The sequence below is a fragment of the Arvicola amphibius genome, chromosome X (assembly GCF_903992535.2).
Source record: "Arvicola amphibius chromosome X, mArvAmp1.2, whole genome shotgun sequence".
Taxonomy (NCBI): Eukaryota; Metazoa; Chordata; class Mammalia; order Rodentia; family Cricetidae; genus Arvicola; species Arvicola amphibius.
In genome coordinates, this window is record NC_052065.1 from 124,226,253 (window position 1) to 124,250,713 (window position 24,461).

A 24,461-nucleotide genomic window follows, 5' to 3' on the forward strand; every position below is an offset into this window, starting at 1 on the left:
TCCCTGGAGCTAAAGTTACAGACAGTTGTGAGCGGTCATGTGGGTTCTGGGTGCTCTTCACTCCAGCCCCAATAACTTTTTAAACAAAATGTATTCTAGAATCTATTTTATGAAGTGAGTCCTTTGCTTACATTTATCATCATTTGGATCAATTAAACTATAATAATCAAGGAATCCAGTAATTTTGGTTTCAAGTACATACATACGTCAACCATTCATTTCCTTCCCACTACCTATTTATAGTTACTATTTCCTAGCACCTCCTATAATACAAGGACCACCTCTTTCTAACCACCATTTTGTAGCTACCTATCCATGAACAGAAAAATGAGTATCTCTTTGGAAATAATTGCAGGTAGACACTGGTAAAAGCATTAGTCTTTTTCTCTAGAAAGTCTGCCCAGAATATTCTAACACCAAAACAGTCCTTTCCATTAGTATTGTTTGCCAAGCAAGTACTATAATTGGTATGAGTTTAATACTAGAACAGAGACTAACAAACACATGGGTTTACATTTGATTTCCAATCATTCAGGTCAGTGTAAAGCTGAAAAAGTGTAACTTGATTATCAAAAGCTCAGGAACAGCATTTTCTAAAAATTGTTAATGTTCCCATCAACACTGGGAACTGTGTGTTGCCATCTTACCAACTGTAACCTTAGGACTTGTCAGAGAATATAATTCTGGGAACAAATTTTCTATAATCCATTTTCCCATATATGTATATATCTACTGGCTTTTTATTTCTCTGGAGAATCCTAATACACTATGCAAATGTATATAGGAAACTAATGCTTCTAGAGCACATAAAAAAGGTCCTGGTACTACTCTAGTTCTTGCTGCTCTAATAGTCATAAGAAGGTAATAAAAACCATCTGCAACTGAAACCACCCTATAAACCTTCAACTTACTGATAAAATCATGGACCAGCAATTGAAGGTTGTCTAAAATAATTAGTTCTAAGCACTGACATTCTAACAGAAGACAACTTTCCAAATGATGGTAAAATGAGGGGTGAGGAACACCTGTTTGAGGTTTGGGGCATAACTCAGTAGTATAGGAAAGACAAAACGCGTGATGAGGGTCTGAGTCCAATACCCAGCACCGAAAGCAAAAACATCCCGTTAAATTTTGACATACGAACTATGAACTAAGATTATTTCCATCTTTTTGTAACAGGGGCTAAAATAAGGCAATATTATCATTACTGAAAATCTAATCCTCATTAAAATTAGAATACATTTACAAAATAGCAAAATATGAACACTTCAATAAGGTGTTTGCAATTTTAAACAATATGAAAAATATTTACATAAAAATTAAATGTACGCCTGTAATTCCAGCACTTAGAAGGTTGAAACATGAATAGTTCAAGGTCATCCCCAACTATCCAGTGAGTATGAGGCCAGTTTGAGCTACATGATACCCTGTCTTAAAAAATAAAAACAAGAAAATTATCAACTCGACCTGCAAACTGAAAAAAAGTTCTATTCATTCTATTTTCTTACTAAAGTAAATACCTTTAACGTATTAGTGACAAATTGCTTGAGAAAGTAAATGTTCTAAGTGCTTAAACTAGGGCTTCTTAAACTCTTTCCATTTTAACCACTTTTGCTTGAAAAACTTTTGCCTCACCATAGATACATAGATAAATGAAAAATATATAAATCAAGTACTTGCTAATAAAAAATTATAATGAGAAAATGGTGACCTAACAGGTTTCACTTTATAGATCTATTGTACCAGTCAATGTTCTATTTAAGGCTTGTTTTGGTAAACTTTATGTTCTGTTTTTAAATGCTATTAAAAATAAGCATGGTTTAAGTTGGTTGTGGTGGCATGAGCACTTGGGAGGCAGAAGCAACAAGATCAGAAATTCAAGGCCAGCCTGAGCTACAAAAGAAACCATCTCAAAACATAAAATAAATGTAAAACAACTGTGCTGACACACACCTATAATTCTAGCATTCTAGGAGCAGAGGAAAGGCGATCACCCCTATAGTGGTATATTGTTTGTGTTTTAATAAATAAAGCTTGCCTGAAGATTAGAGGACAAAGCAGCCGTACTAGTCTGCCATACAAACCAAGGAATGGTGGCACACACTTCAATTCCAGGAGTCTGGAGACAGAGGCAGATGGACCTCTGTGTGCTCAAGGCCACCCTGGGCTACACAAGACTTAATCAGTCTAAAAGAGAAACAGAGCTCACCTAAAGGTGATCCCAGCACTTGGGATCACAAACCTTTAATCCCAGCACTAGGGAGATGGAGACAGGAGTGATACAGAAAGGCAGAGAGAGGAATATAAAAGGAAAGAGGCAGGAACTCAGTGGAGTGTGGAGCCTGAGGTTGGAGGACAGCATTGTATGATCGCCCCTTTTACTGAATCTTGGTAGAGGTAAGATCTCTCTAATGGCTTGACTGCTTTGCTTTTCTGATCTTCAGCTTGAACCCCAATATCTGTCTCTGGGTTTTTATTATTCATGCTACACACCACAGCTCTAGGTCAGCTTTTTCTACATAGTGAGTTCCAGATCAGCTACAGACGGACTGACACCTTGTCACACACACAAAAAAGTTATTTGATGTTTTCAGGTGTCCTGCTCCTGTACTAAGGCCATCCACCCAAAGGGGTCAGACTCTGGCCTCCAGGCAGGTCTGAGGATTACTGCAAGGGAGTGCGGCCTTCTTCAGATTGTGACGCAAGAAATAGGTCCTTCTCTGGCACTGGGGAGATCCAACCAGATTCAGTCACAGCAAAGATTGCTCTAGGACACCAAGCGCCTCCCGGCTCCATTTGAAGGAAGAGATGGGCAGGCGCCAATGCAAGAACTCCTCCAACAACATGAAAGGCAACATGATATCACCACAATCCAGACATCCCGAAACAACAAGAATTGAACACCCTACCCCAGAAGATATAGAAAAAACCGACCTTAAACAGTACTTTATGAAAATAATAGAGGACCTTAAACAGGAGGTAAAAAACTGCAATAAAGAAATGGAGATGACAAACAAAAAAGTAGACGAAATAAATAAATCTCTCAAAGATACCCAAGAAAAACAAGAAAAAGCAATCAAACAGGTAAGGGAAACAGTACAAGACCTGATAAATGAAATGGAGGTAATGGAGAAAACACAATCCAAGGGAAGACTGGAAATGGAAACTCTGAGTAAACGAACAGAAACTTCAGAGACAAGTATTTCCAACCGAATACAAGAGATGGAAGAAAGAATCTCAGACTCTGAAGATACTATAGAGGAAATAAATTCACAGATTAAAGAACTAAACAAATCTAACAAATTCTTAACATAAAACATCCAGGAAATCTGGGACACCATGAAAAGACCAAACCTAAGAATAATTGGGGTAGAAGGAGAAGAATTACAACTCAAAGGCCCAGAAAACATATTCAACAAAATTATAGAAGAAAACTTCCCCAACCTAAAGAAGGATGTGCCTATGAAGGTACAAGAAGCCTACAGAACACCAAATAGACTGGATCAAAAGAAAGCATCCCCACGCCATATAATAATCAAAACACAAAACATACAGAATAAAGAACAGATATTAAGAGCTGCAAAGGAAAAAGGTCAAGTAACATATAAAGGGAAACCTATCAGAATTACACCTGATTTCTCAATGGAAACCATGAAAGCCAGAAGAGCTTGGATAGATGTGCTACAGACACTAAGGGAACATGGATGCAAGCCTAGACTACTATACCCAGCAAAGCTTGCATTCACCATCAATGGAGAAAACAAGATATTCCAGGACAAAAACAGATTTAAACAATACGTAGCCACAAATCCAGCCTTTCAGAAAGTAATAGAAGGAAAATCACAAACCAAGGAGTGGCCCACAATAACTCAGGCATCTAGCGACCCTTCACCAGCACAACTAGAAGAAGGGAAACACACAAACTCTACTACAAAAAAATGACCGGAGTTAACAACCACTGGTCATTAATATCACTTAATATCAATGGAGTCAATTCACCTATAAAAAGGCACAGGCTAAGAGATTGGATACGAAAACAGGATCCAACATTCTGCTGTTTACAAGAAACACACCTCAACCACAAAGACAGACACCTACTCAGAGTAAAGGGTTGGGAAAAGGTTTGTCAAGCAAATGGACCTAAGAAACAAGCCAGTGTGGCCATACTAATTTCTAACAAAGTTGACTTCAAACTAAAATCAATCAGAAGAGATTGAAAGGGACACTTTATACTCATAACAGGAAAAATCCTTCAGAATGAAGTCTCAATCCTGAATATCTATGCCCCTAATATAAAAGCTCCCACTTATATAAAAGAAACACTTCTAGAACTCAAGGCAGCCATCAAACCACATACACTAATAGTTGGAGACTTCAACACTCCTCTCTCACCAATGGACAGGTCAATCAGACAGAAACCTAACAGAGAATTGAAAGACTTAATGGAGGTAATGAACCAAATGGACTTAACAGACATCTATAGAACATTCCACCCAAATAGGAAAGAAGATACCTTCTTCTCTGCAGCTCATGGAACCTTTTCGAAAATTGACCATATACTTGGTAACAAAGCAAACTTCCACAGTTACAAAAAAATATTAGTAGCCACCTGTGTCTTATCGGATCACCATGGATTAAAATTAGAATTCAACAACAATGCTACCCCCAGAAAGCCCACAAACTCATGGAAACTGAACAGTCAACTACTGAACCACACCTGGGTCAAGGAAGAAATAAAGAAAGAAATTAAAGTCTTTCTTGAATTTAATGAAAACAAAGACACAACATACTCAAACCTATGGGACACAATGAAAGCAGTGCTAAGAGGAAAGTTCATAGCACTAAGTGCCCACTTAAAGAAAACGGAGAAAGCACTCATTGGTGACTTAACAGCACACCTGAAAGCTCTGGAAAAAAAAGAAGCAGACTCACCTAGGAGAAGTAGAAGACTGGAAATAATCAAACTGAGGGCTGAAATCAACAAAATAGAAACACAGAAAACAATCCAAAGAATCAATGAAACAAAAAGCTGGTTCTTGGAGAAAATCAACAAGGTTGACAAACCCTTAGCCAAACTAATCAAACGGCAGAGGGAGAACACGCAAATTAGTAAGATCAGAAATGAAAAGGGGGACATAACCACAGACACAGAGGAAATTCAGAGAATCATTAGATCTTACTACAAAAGCCTGTATGCCACAAAATTGGAAAATGTAAAAGAAATGGACAGTTTTTTAGATAAATACCATATACCAAAGTTAAACCGGGACCAGGTAAATGCTCTAAATAGTCCTGTTAGTCGCGAGGAATTAGAAACTGTTATCAGAAACCTCCCTACCAAAAAGAGCCCAGGACCAGATGGTTTCAATGCAGAATTCTACCAGAACTTCCAAGAAGACCTAATACCTATACTCCTTAAGGTATTTCATAATATAGAAACACAAGAGTCACTGCCAAATTCTTTCTATAAAGCTACAGTTACCCTGATACCTAAACCACACAAATACTCAACCAAGAAAGAGAATTACAGGCCAATCTCACTCATGAACATTGACGCAAAAATTCTCAATAAAATACTGGCAAACCGAATCCAAGAACACATTAGAAAAATTATCCACTACGATCAAGTAGGCTTCATCCCAGAGATGCAGGGCTGGTTCAACATACGAAAATCTATCAATGTAATCCATCATATAAATAAACTGAAGGAAAAAAAACCATATGGTCATCTCATTAGATGATGAAAAAGCATTTGACAAAATTCAGCACCCTTTTATGATAAAGGTCTTGGAGAGATTAGGGATACAAGGGTCATTCCTAAATATAATAAAAGCTATTTACAGCACTCCGACAGCTAACATCGAATTAAACGGAGAGAAACTCAAGACTATCCCACTAAATTCAGGAACATGACAAGGCTGTCCACTCTCTCCTTATCTCTTCAATATAGTGCTTGAAGTTCTAGCAATAGCAATAAGACAACATAAGGGAATCAAGGGGATTGGATTTGGAAAGGAAGAAGTTAAACTTTCGTTATTTGCAGATGATATGATAGTGTACATAAGCGACCCCAAAAACTCCACCAAAGAACTCCTACAGCTGATAAACTCCTTCAGTAACGTGGAAGGCTACAAGACCAACTCCAAAAAATCAGTCGCCCTCCTATACACAAAGGATAAGGAAGCAGAGAGGGAAATCAGAGAAGTATCACCTTTCACAATAGCCACAAATAGCATAAGATATCTGGGAGTAACTCTAACCAAGGAAGTGAAGGATTTATTTGACAAGAACTTTAAGTCTTTCAAGAAAGAAATTGAAGAGGATACCAGAAAATGGAAGGATCTCCCCTGCTCGTGGATTGGGAGGATCAACATAGTAAAAATGGCAATTCTACCAAAAGCAATCTATAGATTCAATGCAATCCCCATCAAGGTCCCATCAAAATTCTTCACAGATATTGAGAGGACAATAATCAACTTTATAGGGAAAAACAAGAAACCCAGGATAGCCAAAAAAATCTTATACAATAAAGGTACTTCTGGAGGCATTACCATCCCTGACTTCAAACTCTATTACAGAGCTACAGTATTGAAAACAGCTTGGTATTGGCATAAAACAGAGAAGTCGACCAATGAAATCGTATAGAAGACCCGGATCTTAAACCACAAACCTATGAACACCTGATTTTAGATAAAGGAGCCAAAAGTACACAATGGAAGAAAGAGAGCATCTTCAACAAATGGTGCTGGCATAACTGGATGTCAACCTGTAGAAGAATGAAAGTAGATCCATATCTATCACCATGCACAAAACTCAAGTCCAGATGGATTAAAGACCTCAATATTAATCTGAACACACTGAGCTTGATAGAGGAGAAAGTGGGAAGTACTCTACAACAAATGGGCACAGGAGACCGTTTCCTACGCATGACCCCAGCTGCACAGACATTAAGGGCAACACTGAATAAATGGGACCTCCTGAAGCTGAGCAGCTTCTATAAAGCAAAGGACACTGTCACTAAGACACAAAGGCAGCCTACTGACTGGGAAAAGATCTTTACCAACCCTGCAACTGACAAAGGTCTGATCTCTAAAATATATAAGGAACTCAAGAGACTAGACTTTAAAATGCTAATTAACCCAATTAAAAAATGGGGCGCTGAACTGAACAGAGAATTCTCAACAGAAGACGTTCAAATGGCCAAAAGACACTTAAGGGCATGCTCAACCTCCTTAGCATTCAGGGAAATGCAAATCAAAACAACTTTGAGATATCATCTTACACCTGTCAGATTGGCTAAAATCCAAAACACCAATAATAACCTTTGCTGGAGAGGTTGTGGGGTAAGGGGTACACTCATCCATTGCTGGTGGGAATGCACACTTGTGCAACCACTTTGGAAAGCAGTGTGGCGGTTTCTCAGGAAATTCGGGATCAACCTACCCCAGGACCCAGCAATACCACTCTTGGGAATCTACCCAAGAGATGCCCAATCATACTACAAAAGCATTTGCTCAACTATGTTCATAGCAGCATTATTTGTAATAGCCAGATCCTGGAAACAACCTAGATTCAAAGGGCTTCAGTGGAAGAATGGATGAAGAAACTGTGGAATATATACATGCTAGAATACTACTCAGCGGTAAAAAACAATGACATCTTGAATTTTGCATGCAAATGGATGGAAATAGAAAACACTATTCTGAGTGAGGTAACCCAGACCCAAAAAGATGAACATGGGATGTACTCACTCATAATCGGTTTCTAGCCATAATTAAAGGACATCGAGCCTATAATTCGGGATCCTTGAGAAGATAATAAGAAGGTGAACCCCCCCCAAAAAGATATAGTAATCCTCCTGGATATTGGAAGTAGACACGATCACCAGGCAAAAATTGGGAACTTGAGGGTGGGGCGAGACGGGGCCAAGGGAAGATGGGGAGAGAAAAGTGTGAAGGGGAGAATGGGGGGAGCTCGGAGGAATGGGATGCTTGGGATACAGGAAGGGTGGATATGGGAGCAGGGAAGCATATATCTTAATTTAGGGAGCCATCTGAGGGTTGTCAAGAGACTTGACCCTACAGGGGTTCCCAGGTTTCCAGGGAGACGCCCCCAGTTAGTTCCTTGGGCAGCTGAGGAGAGGGAGCCTGAAAAGGCCAGTTCCTATAGCCATACTGATGAATTTCTTGCATATCACCATAGAACCTCCACCTGGCGAGAGATGAAGAAAATGACTGAGCCCCACATTGGAGCACCGGACTAAGCTCCCAAGGTCCTGATGAGGAGCAGAAGGAGAGAGAACATGAGAAAGAAAGTCAGAACCGTGAGGGGTGCGTTCACCCATGGAGACGGTGGGACAGAACTAACGGGAGATCACCAACTCCAGTTGGATTGGGACTGATGGAACATGAGACCAAACCAGACTCTCTGAATGTGGCCGATGGTGGAGGCTGACTGAGAAGCCAAGGACAAAGGCGCTGATCTTTGAATATTCTGCATGGACAGGCTCTGTGGGAGCCTTCTCAGCTTGGTTGATCACCTTCCTGGACCTGGGGGGAGTTGGGAGGTCCTTGATCTTAACATAGAGTAGGGAACCCTGATGGCTCCTTGGCCTGAAAAGGGAGGGAGGGGGAGTATGGGGGGAGGGGAGGAGAGGGAAGGGGAAGGAAGAGGGGAGGAGATGGAAATTTTTAAATATAAAAAAAAGAAAAAAAAGAAAAAAAGTTATTTGAAAAGAACTGTGAGAGGCAATTTGGCAATTTCTAAAAAAATTAAAACACAGAGTTATAGCATGGCCTAGAAATCCTATCCCTATACACTCATGAGAATTAAAAACATGTCAACACAAATACAAAGACTTTCAGAAGCATTTTTATAATAGAAAAAGTAAAAGTAAGTTAAATATCCATTACCTGAGTAATATACATAAAATGTGGTGTACCCACGTGCAATTTTATTCTGCCTTAAAAGAATAAAGTACTGACTATATGATACACAATGTAATAAAGCATTAAAAATATATTAAAGAAAACAGCAGAGCATATATTGGGGTCTCACTATAGAGGGTGGGCTTGTTCCAACTTGCTAATCTAACCTCCTGCCTTAGCCTCCTGAATGCTAGGATTACAAGCATGGCACAAAACATATTATTTCAGTTATGTGAAATGTCTGAATTTGGCAAATTTGGTACAGAAAGTTAGATTGGAGACTATCAGAGGTGGGTGTGGGAAGAGATTGGGAGTAACAGCTCATAACCAGAGGGTTCGGTTTTAAAATGGTGTAAATGTACTGGAATTAGATGGTTGTACAAAACTGTGACAATACTACAAACCATTTAAATGTATACTCCCACGATGTTGAAATTTTATATGAATTATAACTATCTCAATTTTTACAAGGAAATAACAAATATTGAAAAACAGTAAGAGCAACAACAGCAAATCCAGAAAACAGAGAAAAGTCACTGAAGGCTTTGAGATATTCATTTGTAAAGTATCCCTCTGGTGCTGTACAGAGGACAACTGAAGAGTACAGAAATGGATAAGATCAGCTATTGCAATGGTTCAGATAAATCAGAGCCCTAACTTGGACTTAGATGGTGCTGATCATGCAAAAGAAATGGGCAGGTATGAACAGCATCTTCAGATATAGAAATTACTAAGTTTGCTGATAGAGGATTAAAAGGAGGAGATAGCTGCAGGAATAACTCAGTCAGTAAAGCACTTATAATCCAAGCATTATACCTTCAATTTGATTACCAGCACCCATGTATAAAGCCAGATGTAGTAGCACATTCTTGTATGAGAGAGCTAGGGTGGATCTCTGGAGCTCACTAGCCAGCCACCATAAGGACATGTGCTCAATTGTGTTCATAGCAGCATTATTCATAACAGCCAGAACCTGGAAACAACCTAAATGCCCCTCGACTGAAGAATGGATAAGGAAAATATGGCACATTTACACAATGGAGTACTGAACAGCAGAAAAAAATGACATTTTGAAATGTGTGGGCAAATGGATGGTAACCTAGACCCAGAAAGAAAAATATCATATGTACTCACTCATAAGTGGCTTTTAGACATAAAGCAAAAAAAATAACCAGCCTACAATTCATAATCCCAGAGAACCTAGACAACAAAGAGGACCAGGACCCTAGGAAAGACATACATGGGTCTAAACTACATGAAAGTGGAAAAAGACAAGATCTCCTGAGTAAATTGGGAGCATAGGGATCATGGTAGAGGGCTGAAGGGGAGGGGATAGAAAGGAAGTGAAGTGGAGAAAAATACATAGCTCAATAAAAATAAAAAAAGACGGCTACTCTATTTATTGTTAGTACCACTAGATCAGAAATAGTGCTATTTATTAAATCACAGAAAACTAAAAGGGCAACAAATGTGAAAAAGGCAAATATGAACTGGACTATAATGCCAGTGGCACCAGCTCGGTGTAGTGATACACTGGTCATAAAAAATAAATCACAATTCATGCTCTACTCTTAAAATAGTATAGTCCTGAATACCTATTTTATAGTCATGTTATGAAGTATTAAAGAATGTGCTCTTAGGGGCTGGAGAGAAGGCTCAGAGGTTAAGAGCATTGTCTGCTCTTCCAAAGGTCCTGAGTTCAATTCCCAGCAACCACACAGTGGCTCACAACCATCTGTAATGGGGTCTGGTGCCCTCTTCTGGCCTGGAGGCATACACACAGACAGAATATTGTATACATAATAAATAAATAAATAAATATTTTTTTTAAAAAAAAGAATGTGCTCTTAGCCGGGTGGTGGTGGTGGTGCATGCTTTTAATCCCAACACTCAGGAAACAGAAGTGGGTAGATCTCTGAGAGTTCGAGATCAACCTGTCTACAGAGCTAGTTTCAGGACAGCCAGAGCTACACAGAGAAACCCTATCTTGATTTAAACAAATGCTCTTAAACAAAGGTCTGACTCCCATTTTTTAAAATAAATGACCACTAGGGCTAAAGAGATGATAGCTTGTTCTTCTTTCAGAGGACCTGGGTTCGATTTCCAGTACCCACATGGTAGCCCATAACCATCTGTAACAAACTGAATCCAACATCCTCTTTTGTCTTCCAAGGGCACCAGGCATGCATGCACGTGTACATACAGGCAAAACACCCATGCACATAAAATAAAAATAAATAAATCTTTAAGAAATTAAAATAAATGACATAAGTACTCAAGATTATAAATCACTACCCCGGAGATACGAAGTTTCTGAAGGTATGTTTGAAGGTTATCTATCCATTACTTAAGCCACACAACTGAAGTACCCAATCACATAATTTTGTATGAAGTAGTAATTTATTACCTCAATTGTTAATTTAATTTCTGTTCCCATTTTACCATTCCAAATCAGAAGGGTAGAACATTGGAATCATGATTTCAGAAACAAGTTTATGGAAAAAGTTGTACAGCTGCTGCAGAGACCTAAAGCTGTCTGTGGCTAGAACTATGAGAAATGGGATTAGCATTCTTCATGTAAAACAAAAGCCAGTACCTCCTTCCAAATGTCTATTTCATATGCTATTCAAGAGGGCAAAGGCAGGAATGATGGTAAGACAGGGGAATGAGGAGTTTGAGACCAGCCTGGGCTTCATTGAGGCTTGCTGGCCAGCTAATTAAGTCAAATCAATTAATCAATCAGATACTAATGACTTATTGGTTTCACATGAAGACTGACCTTACAGGTATGAGAGCTTGTATCTTATAACCCTTTATAGTCCTTAATAAGACACTGAGTATTCCAATAAAAGCTTATGACTCATATAACATTTTCAGAAAAGAAGCCTAAGCTAGGCATACCTATATAGGAACATACCTATAGTCCCAGTTACCTGAGAGGCTAGAGACCCACCCTTCTTCATGTGCATGTATGTGTCCATAAGTGCGTGCATGCATGTGTGTGCACGCGTGCCTGTGCATGTGAATAAATGTCAGATGTCAGCCCTCACCTTACATTTTAGGGTTTCTATTGCTGTGAAGAGACACCATGACATGGCAACTCTTATAAAGGAAAACATTTAATTGGAGCTGGCTCACTTACAGTTCAAAGTTTCAGTACACTATCATCATGGCAGGGAGTATGGTAGCATGTGGGTAGACAAGGTGCTGGGTACAACTTGATCAGAAGGCAACAGGAAGCAGACTGTCACACTGGGTAGTATCTTGAGCATATATGAGCCCTCAAAACCCGCCTCCAGAGTGACACAATTCCTTCAACAAGACCACACCCACTCCAAAAAGGCCATACCTCTTAACAGTACCACTCCCTTTGTGGGCCATTTTCTTTCAAACCACCACATTTCACTCTCTGGCCCCCAAAGGCTTATAGCTACATCATAATGCAAAAATGCATTTAGTCCAACTTCAAAGATCCCCATAGTTTATTACAGTCTCAACAATGTTTAAAAGTCCAAAGTTCAGTCTCTTCTGAGATTCAAGCAATCCGTTAACTTTATTCCCCAATAAAATAAAAATTAAAAAAGCAGATCACATACTTCCAGTATATAATGGCACAGGATATACATTACTATCCCAAAATATAGGGAAGGGAGCATAGTGAGGAAATCCTGGACCAAAGCAAGACTTAAAACCAGCTGGAAAACTCCAAACTCTGCATCTCCATGTCTGATGCCATAATGCTCTTCAGATCTCCAATTCCTTTCAGCTTTGTTAACTAGAACACTTTCTCTTGAGTTGGTTCCACTCCCTGTTAGCAACTCCCTTCAGCAAGTATCCCACGAATCTGGCATCTCTAACATCTTGGGGTCTACAAGACAATCCAGGCTTCAAATTCACAGCTTCATGCAATGGCCTCTCTACTGGACATTCACGGACACCCCTGATACATGCCTGGCCTCGGCAGCTTTCCTTAGATGGGAAGGCAAATTCCATAACCCATTTCTTCTGTCCTTAATTCTTTTTTTTAATTCTAAAGCCAGAAACACGTGGCCAAAGCTACCAAGTTTTGCTGCTTGCTGCCCCCCTTGTTCAATTACATCTTCACCAGCTTTCTGTTTTTCACTGCCTAAGTTTGGCTGTCCTGAAACTTGCTTTATAGACCAGGACACCCTCAACTCTGAGATCTGTTAGCCTCTGTCTTCCCAGTGCCAGGATTAAAGGCTTGCACAATCACAACCAGTTCTAAGCTTGTCTTTACTTCCTTTTCACAAGTTGGAAACTTGGCTGGGTGGATCTTGCCATCACTATTCCCTTTATTCCATTTCTTAATCTGCCTCCTTGAATACAGAATTTAGTGCTCTATTCCACTTCTGAGTGTCCCTTTTCTCAATGTGTACATTTTGTGTATTATTTGCTCAGCTTGCTCTTTTTCACTATAAATCTTCATCAGAGTGAACACTAATAACTATGTACCAGACTCTACTAAGCTTTTTTGAGATTTTCCCTGCCAAGGGAATTAATCTAAAACTTCCCTTTATCCTCGGACAAACTTTTCAGACAACAGCAAAAGCAGCCACATTCTATACCAAAATATCACATACTAAAAGTCTTCTTCTCTGAAACCTCTTGAGCCAGTGTCTTAACAGTTCAAATCATTATCAACATCATTGTCTTCCATGTTCCTACTAGTATGGCCCATTAAACAGTGCTTAAAGCATTCCAATAATTTCATAACCAAAGTACCAAAAGCCAAATTCCTCCAAAAAATGTAAAAAAAAAAAAAACATAGGCCTTTCACAGCAATACCCCAGTCCCTGATACCAACTTCTGTCTTAGTTAGGGTTTCTGTCACTGTGAAGAGACACCATAGCTATGGCAACTCTTATAAAGGAAAACATTTAATTGGGACCAGCTTACAGTTTCAGGGGTGCAGTCAATTATCATTATGGTGGGGAGCATGGTGGCACGCAGGCAAACATGGTGTTGGATACAACTTGATCAGAAGGCAACATAAAGTGGACTTTCACACTGGGCAGTATCTTGAACATATAGGAGACCCCAAAGACCATGTCCACAGTGGAACACTTCCTCCATCAAGATTACACCTACTCCAACAAGGCCATATCTCCTAATAGTGCTACTCCCTTTGGGGGCTATTTTCTTTCAAACCACCACGCTTTCTTTAAAACAGAGACTACTTCTGCTTTGGTAAGTGGGCTTCTGAAGATTCTCCTGTCTCAGCCTCCAATTTCCCAGTAGGGCTGGCACTGGGATTTTTGACACTTGAACCACTGCATCTGTTTTTTATGTGGGTTCTGGGAATCTGAATTCAGGTCATCAATCAAATGCTTTTACACACTGAGCCATCTTCCCAGCTTATGTTTTCTTTAAAATAAAATGAAAAGGAAAAGGAACTGAAATAAATTGTGTACTATACTATGGACTCCTTAATCCACATTGCCACAAAATAGATTGTGAAGCTTAAAGGACATCCCCACTGCTCTCACGGCAGGTATAGCTTACATAATATTCCCTACCCAGCTGTTATTTGTGACAGTTCCCTATTGGCTTCTGCTCCCTGGTGATCTACTATACTGCTGCAGAATTATTACTTTTCCTTTACAACAGTAAATAGTCTGAAACTTGAGACCAACCAGAAATATATTTCCCTGATTATTCAACTCAAAATTCATCCTGAAATAAAATAATACAAGTATTGCCTTAAATTTATTAACCCAAAAATTCAATAATTTCTCTCCCCCTCTCCCCATATGTGTGTGTGTATGTGGTATTATAATAAAAATACTCATCAGTGTGCTTGCTATATGGAATTATATAACCTAAAAGGAACTTCATATTTACTGCCTATGAACTACGGTATGTGTAGAATGAGATGTGAGAAAGATGCAAACGAATGTTGGGAACATGAACAAATATATGGAACAAGGAGAGATCTGGGCAGTTATGAAAATCCAAATAGAAATCCACGAACTTGGTGATGCTCCAGAGAGGAAACCAGCAAGTGTTGACGCTAAACTGGCAGAAACATCAATACTTCCTGGCTCCCCCACTGGGTGCATCAATTTGCTAGCGGCAGGTTGCTCTTCTGCGGCAAATGACAAAGAGGGAATACTGTCAACAATATGAAAAGAAATGACTCATTATTGGGAAGCATAGTTGAGGTAGCACTGAAAAGGTATGATTTCTATTAGTATCAGATACAGACTCAACCCCATTGCTGATCAGCTTACTGATCTTGGAAGTAATTTTCAATATCAATATTTCATATCAGCCTTCAAACAGGGTTGAGATTTATTTCACAACACAACTGCAAATCCTTCATGATCTGCAATTCCTCTGCCCTGTGCTCCTATTTTTGGATATATGAGACAGGGTTTCTTGTTGCTCAGACTATCCTAGAATGCAACGTATAGCTGAAGTTGGGCTTTGAGCTCATCATCCTTCCATGATTGGGTTTGCAGGCATGCACCACCATGCCTGGCTTGTTCTGCGTTTGCACTACCTTATAGTCTTAGTACTAAATACTAAGTAAGGGTTACTCTGAATTCAGATAAACTACACTTACCACAGTGAGTAAAATGACATAAATCAAATGGGCACAGGGACACATACCTACAAGCCATCACTTGGGAAGCTAAAGCAGGATTCAGTGTTCAAGGTCAACTTGGGCTAAATAATGAGGCCAGATCACTCTGAGCTATAGAGACAACTTTATCTCAAAAACAAACAAAAAGTAATACAAAGCTCTTCTAGAGTTAATTTTGCGTCTTTGGCTTTCAAACTAGATTTGATTTGTTAGTGGCAGTAGAAAATGTGTTATCAACTGTACTTAACAAAGAATACAAATGTATTTATAATTTTAAAAGCTGAAGATAGTATATTAATTACAGTTTTATGAAATGCCAAGAAAAGGATATGATTTAAAGGTTGTCTTTCTGGGGGGCTGGAGAGATGGGTCAGTGGTTAAGAGCATTGCTTGCTCTCCCAAAGGTCCTGAGTTCAATTCCCAGCAACCACATGGTGGCTCACAACCATCTGTAATGAGGTCTGGCGCCCTCTTCTGGCCTTCAGGCATACACACAGACAAAATATTGTATACATAATAATAAATATTTAAAAAAAAATCAAAAAAGGTTGTCTTTCTGATTAATAGAGAAAAATAGTTTCAGTAAAGGGCAAACTTCTTCTGGCCACTTAGTGGGACATATAATTGTTATTTTTCTCATTCAAAATAATAACAGAGGGGCTGGTGAGATGGGTCAGTGGTTAAGAGCACTGACTGCTCCTCCAGAGGACCTGGGTTCGATTCCCAGCACCCACATGGCAGCTTGCAGCTGTCTGTAGCTCCAATTCAAGAGAATCTGACATCATTATACCAATGTGCATGAAATAAAGTTAAGTAAAGTTTTAAAAAAAAAAAAAAAAAAAAATAATAACAGAACACTATCCAGTGAAAAGAATATTATTTTCCTCTGCTATATTTTTTTAGCTTAGTCTAAAACACAGAGGCTTCTTAGTAGCTGTTTTTTCAAATAATTAATGATTCATTTTGTGTTGTTAATTCAGTTCAAAACAACTCACAAGTACTAAATATCTATGGCTTATCTGTGCTAGTATAAAATCATTGTCCAATGCACTGTTTTGAATTTTCCACGAATATATCAATGAAGAGGACTGGACTAAGAACGTACTGTAATATTAATACTTCAAGATAACAAGGACTAGAGAAGTCTAAGAAACAAGTGATACCTGCTTGAACCAAGTAGTCTTCTTCAACCCTCTCACATTCTATTAAATATTTTGGGCATGAAATCAATGGTAGTCTGTACATTACAAATAAAATCAACTTCCTAAACCAGATATTGTCAATCCAACACCATTTTTAAAAATGCATCTTTTATAGTCAATAAATCAACCAATCTGGCAATCCATCCATACACTGCAGTAATTGAGGGGCTGCCTGCCAACGTGGATGGGCATCCTGTGCCCATATCTGCAGTGCTGAACACTCATTCATCATTAATCTGCAGTAGTATGAACATATGCTGCAGTTGTACTAGTATGTTTGTCTTATGGTCATTGCTGATCTTTACTTATACCAGGTCAGAAAACAAACCTTGAGTGAATATAAATAACTAGCGAAGCACACCTAATTTGCCTGGAATGTCAGAACATTCTTCCATCCAACCAGAAAAAGCATACAATCTCAAGGATTTCAGATATCTCAGAGGTTAAGCAATGCAGATATACAGGAAACTCAACAACACCAGGAAAAAGAAGAAAACGTGTTTCCATCCTATGTGTCTGCCCTCTTTGAAAGAACTGATCAACCATGGCTGATAAGCAACCAGTTGTGATTTTGTCCACTCAACAAAACAGCATTTAAATTTGCCAAACAAGTTAATTCTTTGAACAACATGAAGAAAAAGGGTTTCTTCTAGGGGCCACTGGTCATACTGCCCCACAAGGTGATCTAACACCCCTTCTGGCTTCCATAGGCAGTAGGCATACATGTGGTACACAGACATACATGCATGCAAAACACCCATACCCATAAAATTAAAGAATTATTGGAAAATAGTCTTGCATACACCTTTAATGCCAGCACTCAGGAAGCAGGTGTATCTCTATGACTTAGAAACCAGCCTGTTCTACACAGTAAGTTCTAGGCCACTCAGGGCTACAAAGTAAGACCCTTTCTCAAAAAAAAAAAGAGGAAGAAAATGGAGGAGGAGGAGGAGGAGAAGGAAGAGGAGGAAGAAGAGAAAAGGAAAAGAAGAAAAGAAAAAGAGGAGGAGGAGAAGGAAGAGGAGGAGGAAGAAGAAGAGGTTGTGAACTTCCATGTGGTTGCTGGGAATTTAACTCAGGGCCTCTGAAAGAGCAGACAGTGCTCTTAACTGCTGAGCCATCTCTCCAGGCCAAACTCCTTATTCTTAAATCACTCTGAATAAAAACAGGGCTCACTATAAACCACTGATCATGTGTAAAGATTATTGTCTATGTAAAACATTTAAAAGCTATATTCTCAACAGTTATTCATTAAACATCTTCTAGGTACCAAGTATAGTGTTAAAAGCCACCCCCAATTGCTTTCAGTTTAGAACACCCTCCTTTCTCACACTGCAGTTTCTCCTCCAACTATCTAGGAAAAGTTAATTTATTATGTACAATATATGCCTTAGGGATTAGAGCTTCTTTCCCACTTGAGAAAAGCAAGTCTAGAAAGCCATATAAATTAAAAGGCAATTACAAAGAATGCAATAAGGTAAAAAGGTTGCTTCTAGGTAGGGGCAAGTTCAGCCATCAGAACTATCTGGTAAATGTCAAATGTATAGATCTATAGATATATTTATTACCAGTTATATAAATGCAAAAATATTGCAATACATATATGCAGATATATTTCAAAACACAACAAAATAAAATAAGTGTATTTGACATTCAACAATATCAGGACAAGTTTATTAGGGAAATGAAATAGAAAAAAAAAACTTCTTATAATTACCCTTATAATTTCATAAGGAAGCCAAAAACTTTCTTGCTTCTGGAACAAAAGGAAGCTACTTGAATTATTTTGCTAACTACCTTTATACATTTTGTTTTATTAAAGTGGCCTTACTCTGGACTCAAGGTAATAAACCAGCTACCCATTTCATTAATTTTTATTTTGCATTTGTAGCCTTATTTAAAATTTTCATTCTTCTTGATTCAGTCTAATTTTCCCCAGTCTCTCTGATAAGACATTTTCTTCATAGAATCAATACAATTTAAATACTTTTAGAATCAGTGATACAAGTTTACTCTAGTTTTCCACAGTACTAATAAGCTTTTATTATCAATGATCTGTATTGTCCAATATCCCTTCAACAAATTAAATTGATAGTACCCACTCAACAAAATCACCTAATTTACTTTATCAAGATATTTTCTTTGAACCTTTAGCAAGAATTTAATAAACTAAAAGAGAAAAATTTGTGACAGATTGTCAATAAGCCATTAAGCCTATGGCTTATGAAACTTTAGAGAAAAGTATAAAATTCCTATAACAACTACAAATTATATTAAAAAATGGAATAACATTGAAGTTCACGACCTAACTTACATCCTAAATTTTAACTAGTCCAGACTTCCAATTAAATATACCTTTGAAGCAAATTAATTGGACAGGCAAAGCTATTATTACATATTTGTTGTTTTTACAGAGATGTTCACTAGGAACACATAGAACTCTTAAGACACCCCCACAGGTCTAACTCCCAAAATGTTGTACACTATTGTACACTAATCTTCCGCCACTAACTGTCAAAACCTGGGCACGATGGTGCAAGTCTGTAATCTCAGCACTAAGAAGGCTAAAGGAGTGGATGGACAGAGTTCAAAGTCAGCCTAGACTATGGAGTAACACTATTTGCAAAAAGAAATAAGAAGCTAGATGCTGTGGGAATTGCTTTTGATCCCAACACTCCATAGGCAGAGGCTGGTGGATCTCGTTAATTCAAGGCTAGCTTGATCTACAGAGTGAGTTCCAGGACAGCCGGAGCTAAATAAGAGATCCTGTCTCAAATCAACAAAGAAACAAGCAAAAACCCACAAAAGGCTGCCTAAAGGAAACTGATGCTGGCAGCTGTAGAAACCACCTGCAATCCTAAGATTTAGGAGGTGGAAGCAAGGATCAAGAATTCAAGGTCATTGAGTTTAAGGCCATCTGCACTACATGAGACTCTGTCTCAGAATTTTTTTTTCAAAAGTTGTAATTTATCAGGAAGGACAATTATTAGTGGCAAAGATATCATGCCATAGCCCTGTCTTTTAAAAGTACAATTAATCACTATTTCTCTTAGCTCAAGAATAGAGGAGCTGGGGAAGAAAATGACATTTTAAAAATGACTCAACAAACACAACTAAGCTATATGAAGATGAAGTGATTTTTAAGTGAGTCTTACCTTCCATCACAGGTTTAAGATACAAAGAAAGTTCTAGGGCCAGGCGGTGGTGGTGCATGCCTTTAATCCCAGCACTCGGGAGGCAGAGGCAGGCGGATCTCTAAATTCGGGGCCAGCCTGGTCTGATGGAGGTGGGTCTTCTATCAATCTGTTGATTTCATTGGTTAATTAATAAAGAAAACTGCTTGGCCTAATAGGTTAGAACATAGGTGGGTGGAGTAGACAGAACAGGAAAAAGGAAGTGAGGTAGACGGCTCAGACAATTGCCCTGCCTCTGCTCTCTGAGACAGACGCGATGGAGCCAGCAGCCAGTTCAGACATGCTGAATCTTTCCCGGTAAGACACCATTCGTGGTGTTACAAAGATTATTAGATATGGGTTAATCAAGATGTGAGTAAGAGGCTGGAACTAATGAGCCAGGCAGTGTTTAAAAGAATACAATTTGTGTGTTGTTATTTTGCGTGTAAAGCTAGCCATGCGGGAGCCAGGGCAGCAGGAACGCAGCCCTGCCGTTCATCACTACACTGGTCTACAAGAGCTAGTTCCAGGACAGGCTCTAGAAGCTACAGGGAAACCCTGTCTCGAAAAACCAAAAAAAAAAAAAAGAAAGTTCTATTTCAGCATATAGTCCTCTAACGTTCAATGACTAACAATACTATACTTTACATAACATTCGAAGTTAACTTCAGAAGAATGACTGCCAAAAAAGCATAAATGGTTTTTAAAGAATCCATAGCCCTATCTCTAAAATCTTAAAAACAATTGTAAGGGTAACACAATAGTTGGACTACATCTACTAGGCTGTGTAAGTTCCAATTCAATCTTTAATTTACTGATCTGGTGATTTAAATGTATATATTAGGAAAAGAATGTGCTCCATGTAAATGACAATAGAGCATGATTTAATATCTAAGGAATTTAAAAATTTGTCTACCCCACACCCCAAATTTAAAGCCATTTTTAGCAGTGAAAATTTGATGGTACATTCAGTGCAATGATTTGCAGTTTAATTCCTTGCTCTAGGCCTAGGGCTCAGACAGAACTCCTAAGAACCTTCCAGCTTATGACACTGGAACAAATTCCTAGGACTTATCATAGTCAGGACTGTGCAGTAAAATGTGTGCAGCTGGACATCTTAGTTGAAACAATGAGGTCAAAGCTCCCTTTCATATTAGTAAAAGTGAGTCTATGCAGAAATCTTGGGAAAAATGCAAGGTACCAGCAGGCTGGCACTCAACAACTGCTGCAAATTCTACTGCATGCCCTAGCTTTGTGGGCCAGCAAGGCTTAATTTTTACAGCTACAATGCAGATCACTCACAGCAAAAGAAAACGGCTTTTGGATCAGCACTGGCTGTGTAATTTCAAATGTCCAAAGCCTTAAAAAATGGGGATGGGGATGTTAGCATCTTAATTTTGAGCTAATGAACTTAACATGACTCAGAGGCCAGTTATTTTGCAACATATGAGTGCCATGTGAAAAATTACCCTTTTCTTACGCATTACAATTAGCTTTCTTGTCACCTTTCTCTTTTTATCACCCAAAAACAACACTTCAGAATCACAAGAACCTATGTGAAACAGAACTAGAAGATACAATGCTCCTTTACAGTCTCAGGCTAAATGTGAGAACAAATTTTAGTCACTTGCTTCAGCAAAGCATCCAGCACAATGCATTTCCCAGGATTCTCGAGATCCTTGGTTCTCAGTGCCACAGGTACTAATCAGCTCCACCTTCGTTTGCGTGTTTCTGAGCGAAAGAAACATTTAGCAAAACCTTAACAGAGTATGCGCCAATGGTAGTATCCTAAAAAGGGACGTATTAAGCGTGATTATTAAGCAGGAGACATTTGCGAAAGTTCCAAATGTAGGGAAAAGAATTAAGGGCATATTCATCTGACCTACGAAAAACATACCAGAAATGACTTCATTCGAAATAACTTCACAAAAGGTACCAAACTGTCAAGTTCTTAAGTCTATCCTAAGAGTGCAGGAGACGCACTCACCATTTTAAACCCTAACTACAGAAACATAAAATAAAATTTGAGGCTGACCGCTTTCTTTCCTATCCCTGACAGAAATAAAGTCCTATTCCCGCCACCTCCTCTGGAAATTAGGGAAGTTGCTACAAACAGCAGCGTGTAAGTAAACTGCTCCACTTTACTCCGTCCTTAAGGAACCCCGGGAACACTCAGGTTAATCCAAAAAGTCAGTAGCAGCCAGAAATCGCTTTCCCTCCCCCTTCCCCCTTCTCCCGTGCCAAACCCCGCACAGAAAAGACAATTCCCTTTCTTTTGCGGGGGGGGGGGTGGCTAGGGAGGGAGGCAAGGTGGCCAGAGGAGCCAAGCTGCACGTTAGATCCCAAGTCCGGAGCAGCCAGCCAGTCCTCCGCGAGCCTCGGGCTCCAGGCTCCGCAGCGCTGGTGCAGCCTCCCCGCCGTCGCCCGGTCCCAGCCCACCCCGCCGGCGGCCCCGGCTCTATCTCGCCCTCAAGGTGAGCCTGGAGGCTGAGTCCTCAAAGTTTGCCTGGCCTCAGGGCAGCAGCAGCCGCCCGCCGGGCCGGAGCTGGGTCCTGCTGTAGCCCCGGGCTCTCGCGGCCCCCCTAGCTCTTCTTTTGGGCCACGGTGACAGATCTAGGTTTTACCTCCATGTGCTCGTGGCAGAGGAAACAAAAGAAAGCTTCCTCCCAGATAATCAAACGCCATCTTCCACTAATTAGGAAACTGAGGGATCCCCGGGGAGCCCCCACCCCACCTCGAGGTCCCCGCGTCTGCCGCTCCAAGGCGATCCCTGGTCCAGAGGCAGAGTTCCTCGGAGACCGGGGAAGCCCGGGCTGAAAGGTCCAGGAGGCTGGGGTGGGACACCAGGGAGCCCCACCTGCCTCCCCACCCAGGCCACCCGAAGCTGCATGCTTCCGTTAAAATGGAAGGGGGGTGGCGTGTCCCAATGGTCCCCCTCGCACATCGACTCCGGAGAAGCGGAGGGGCCAGAGAGCCGGCTTCCCCCCCGTACCGCCGGGAACCTCCGCAAGTGGACTCACCAGGCAATTCAAGGTCCGGCGGAACATCGCGTCCAGGCCTGCGGGCTGCCGAGCCGGGCTCCGTCCACGGGGGGCTGTCTGCGAAGGCGCCGTCCACAAAACACACTGCGGCGTGGGCCCGCGGCGCCAAGCGGCAAGCTAGCTCCGCTGCCCCGCCGCCAGCCCGCCGCCTGCCCTCCTCGCCTCTGCGCGCCCCCGCCCCCGCCCGCCCGCCCGCGCGCTCGCCGTCCCGCCCCGCCCTCCCCGGGGCCCGCCCCCAACCAACCCCGGCCCGCCCGGCCCGGGGGCGGCGACCCCGTCGCTCCCCTTATCTGGCCCCAGCACCGCCAGGCGCTCCCGCCGCAGCCCGCCTTGAAGCGAGCCCGGCGCGCGCGCGGGGAGGGATGGGGGCCGAGCGCGGTGCTCGCCCTGCACGAGGAGGAGTTGGGGGGGGGGGGCGGGGAGAGTGCCCAGGGCTCCCCTGTCAGCGCCGGGCTCGGCAACCCGCGCCTTCCACTTGTCCTGCTGCGGAGCCCCCCGCCCGACTCCCCTCTAGCTTCAGCGGGGCGCCTCGCTTGCCTAACACGACTCCCGGGTGTCTGAGGAGCCCCGGTCTCCCTCACCCTGGCCCTAACTCGTCCGCTTCTCCGCTTCCCTCGCAGCCCTTCGTCGGCCCCGCGCTTTCGCCCGGCACTTCGGGCTGAGGGGGAACCTCGCTGCGGCCCACTTGGAGGCCGCCGGGCGCCCCGCTTCCTCACCGGGAGAGGCAGCTCTCTAAGGAAACACTCGGGACTAACGGGCGGCTGAGGAGACCCTAGCGCGGGCGTGGCGGGGCGCGGCGCGGGCGGCGGGAGTAGTTACAAAAGCCGCCCCCTCCTAGGCTACAAACGGGAGAGACTTGCCTCTCGGTTCCCACCGCCGCCGCCCTCCCTTTCTCGTATTTTGGGGCTTTCTGGTCTTTGCCTGGGTTGTGGTTTTCTTCCGTCCAGCTACCCCACCTCAGCCCTCTTACTTCCACTTTCTCTGGAAGGTTGTAAAGTAGGGCTTTGTGTCGCTGCCGCTGCGCAGCAGGGCGGGATTTCCCTGCCGCCCTCGCCTCGATCACCCGCCCTTTTTGATGTTCCCAGTGCATCCTGGGAGTTGTAGTCCAACGGTTCTCTCTGCCCGCTACTGCGGGCTGGGAGCTCCCCCACACGCCCGACTTGGGTTTGCTCACGGAGTTGGAGAAGGAAGCTGCGGAGACCATAGGGCTGAATCAAGATTCTTCTCCTTACCAGCTAGCTGCGTGTGGAAATCAGAAACACTGGGTACATTCTTAGCTGTGGGAACTGTGATGAGGAAGATAAATTCAGCTCTGAATGCTGAAAACTTACCCAGAACTCGACTTTTCCTCAGCGTTAATCCTGCACACCCTGAATTTGCTGTCTTAAAATTGCAGTGTACAAAAGTTTAAAACTTAAAAAGTGAAAGTTTGGTCAAGAATTCTGTTGAGCCTGGATAGCTCTCCCCGCTCCCACCCATTTTTCCACCGCCCTCTGAGGCGGGGCGCTAGG

At 41.4% G+C, this 24,461-nt stretch overlaps 1 protein-coding gene across 1 annotated transcript in view; it reads right to left on the reverse strand.

Moving 5' to 3' along the window:
* Atp11c (ATPase phospholipid transporting 11C) overlaps positions 1 to 23,107 on the reverse strand; it is a 202,921-nt gene extending 179,814 nt beyond the window's left edge. The window contains exon 1 of the mRNA XM_038316043.1: positions 22,930 to 23,107. Coding sequence (XP_038171971.1) covers positions 22,930 to 22,956 — 27 coding nt within the window. The 5' untranslated portion in view covers positions 22,957 to 23,107. The remainder of the gene's footprint in view (positions 1 to 22,929) is intronic.
* Between the last annotated feature and the right edge of the window lie 1,354 nt (positions 23,108 to 24,461).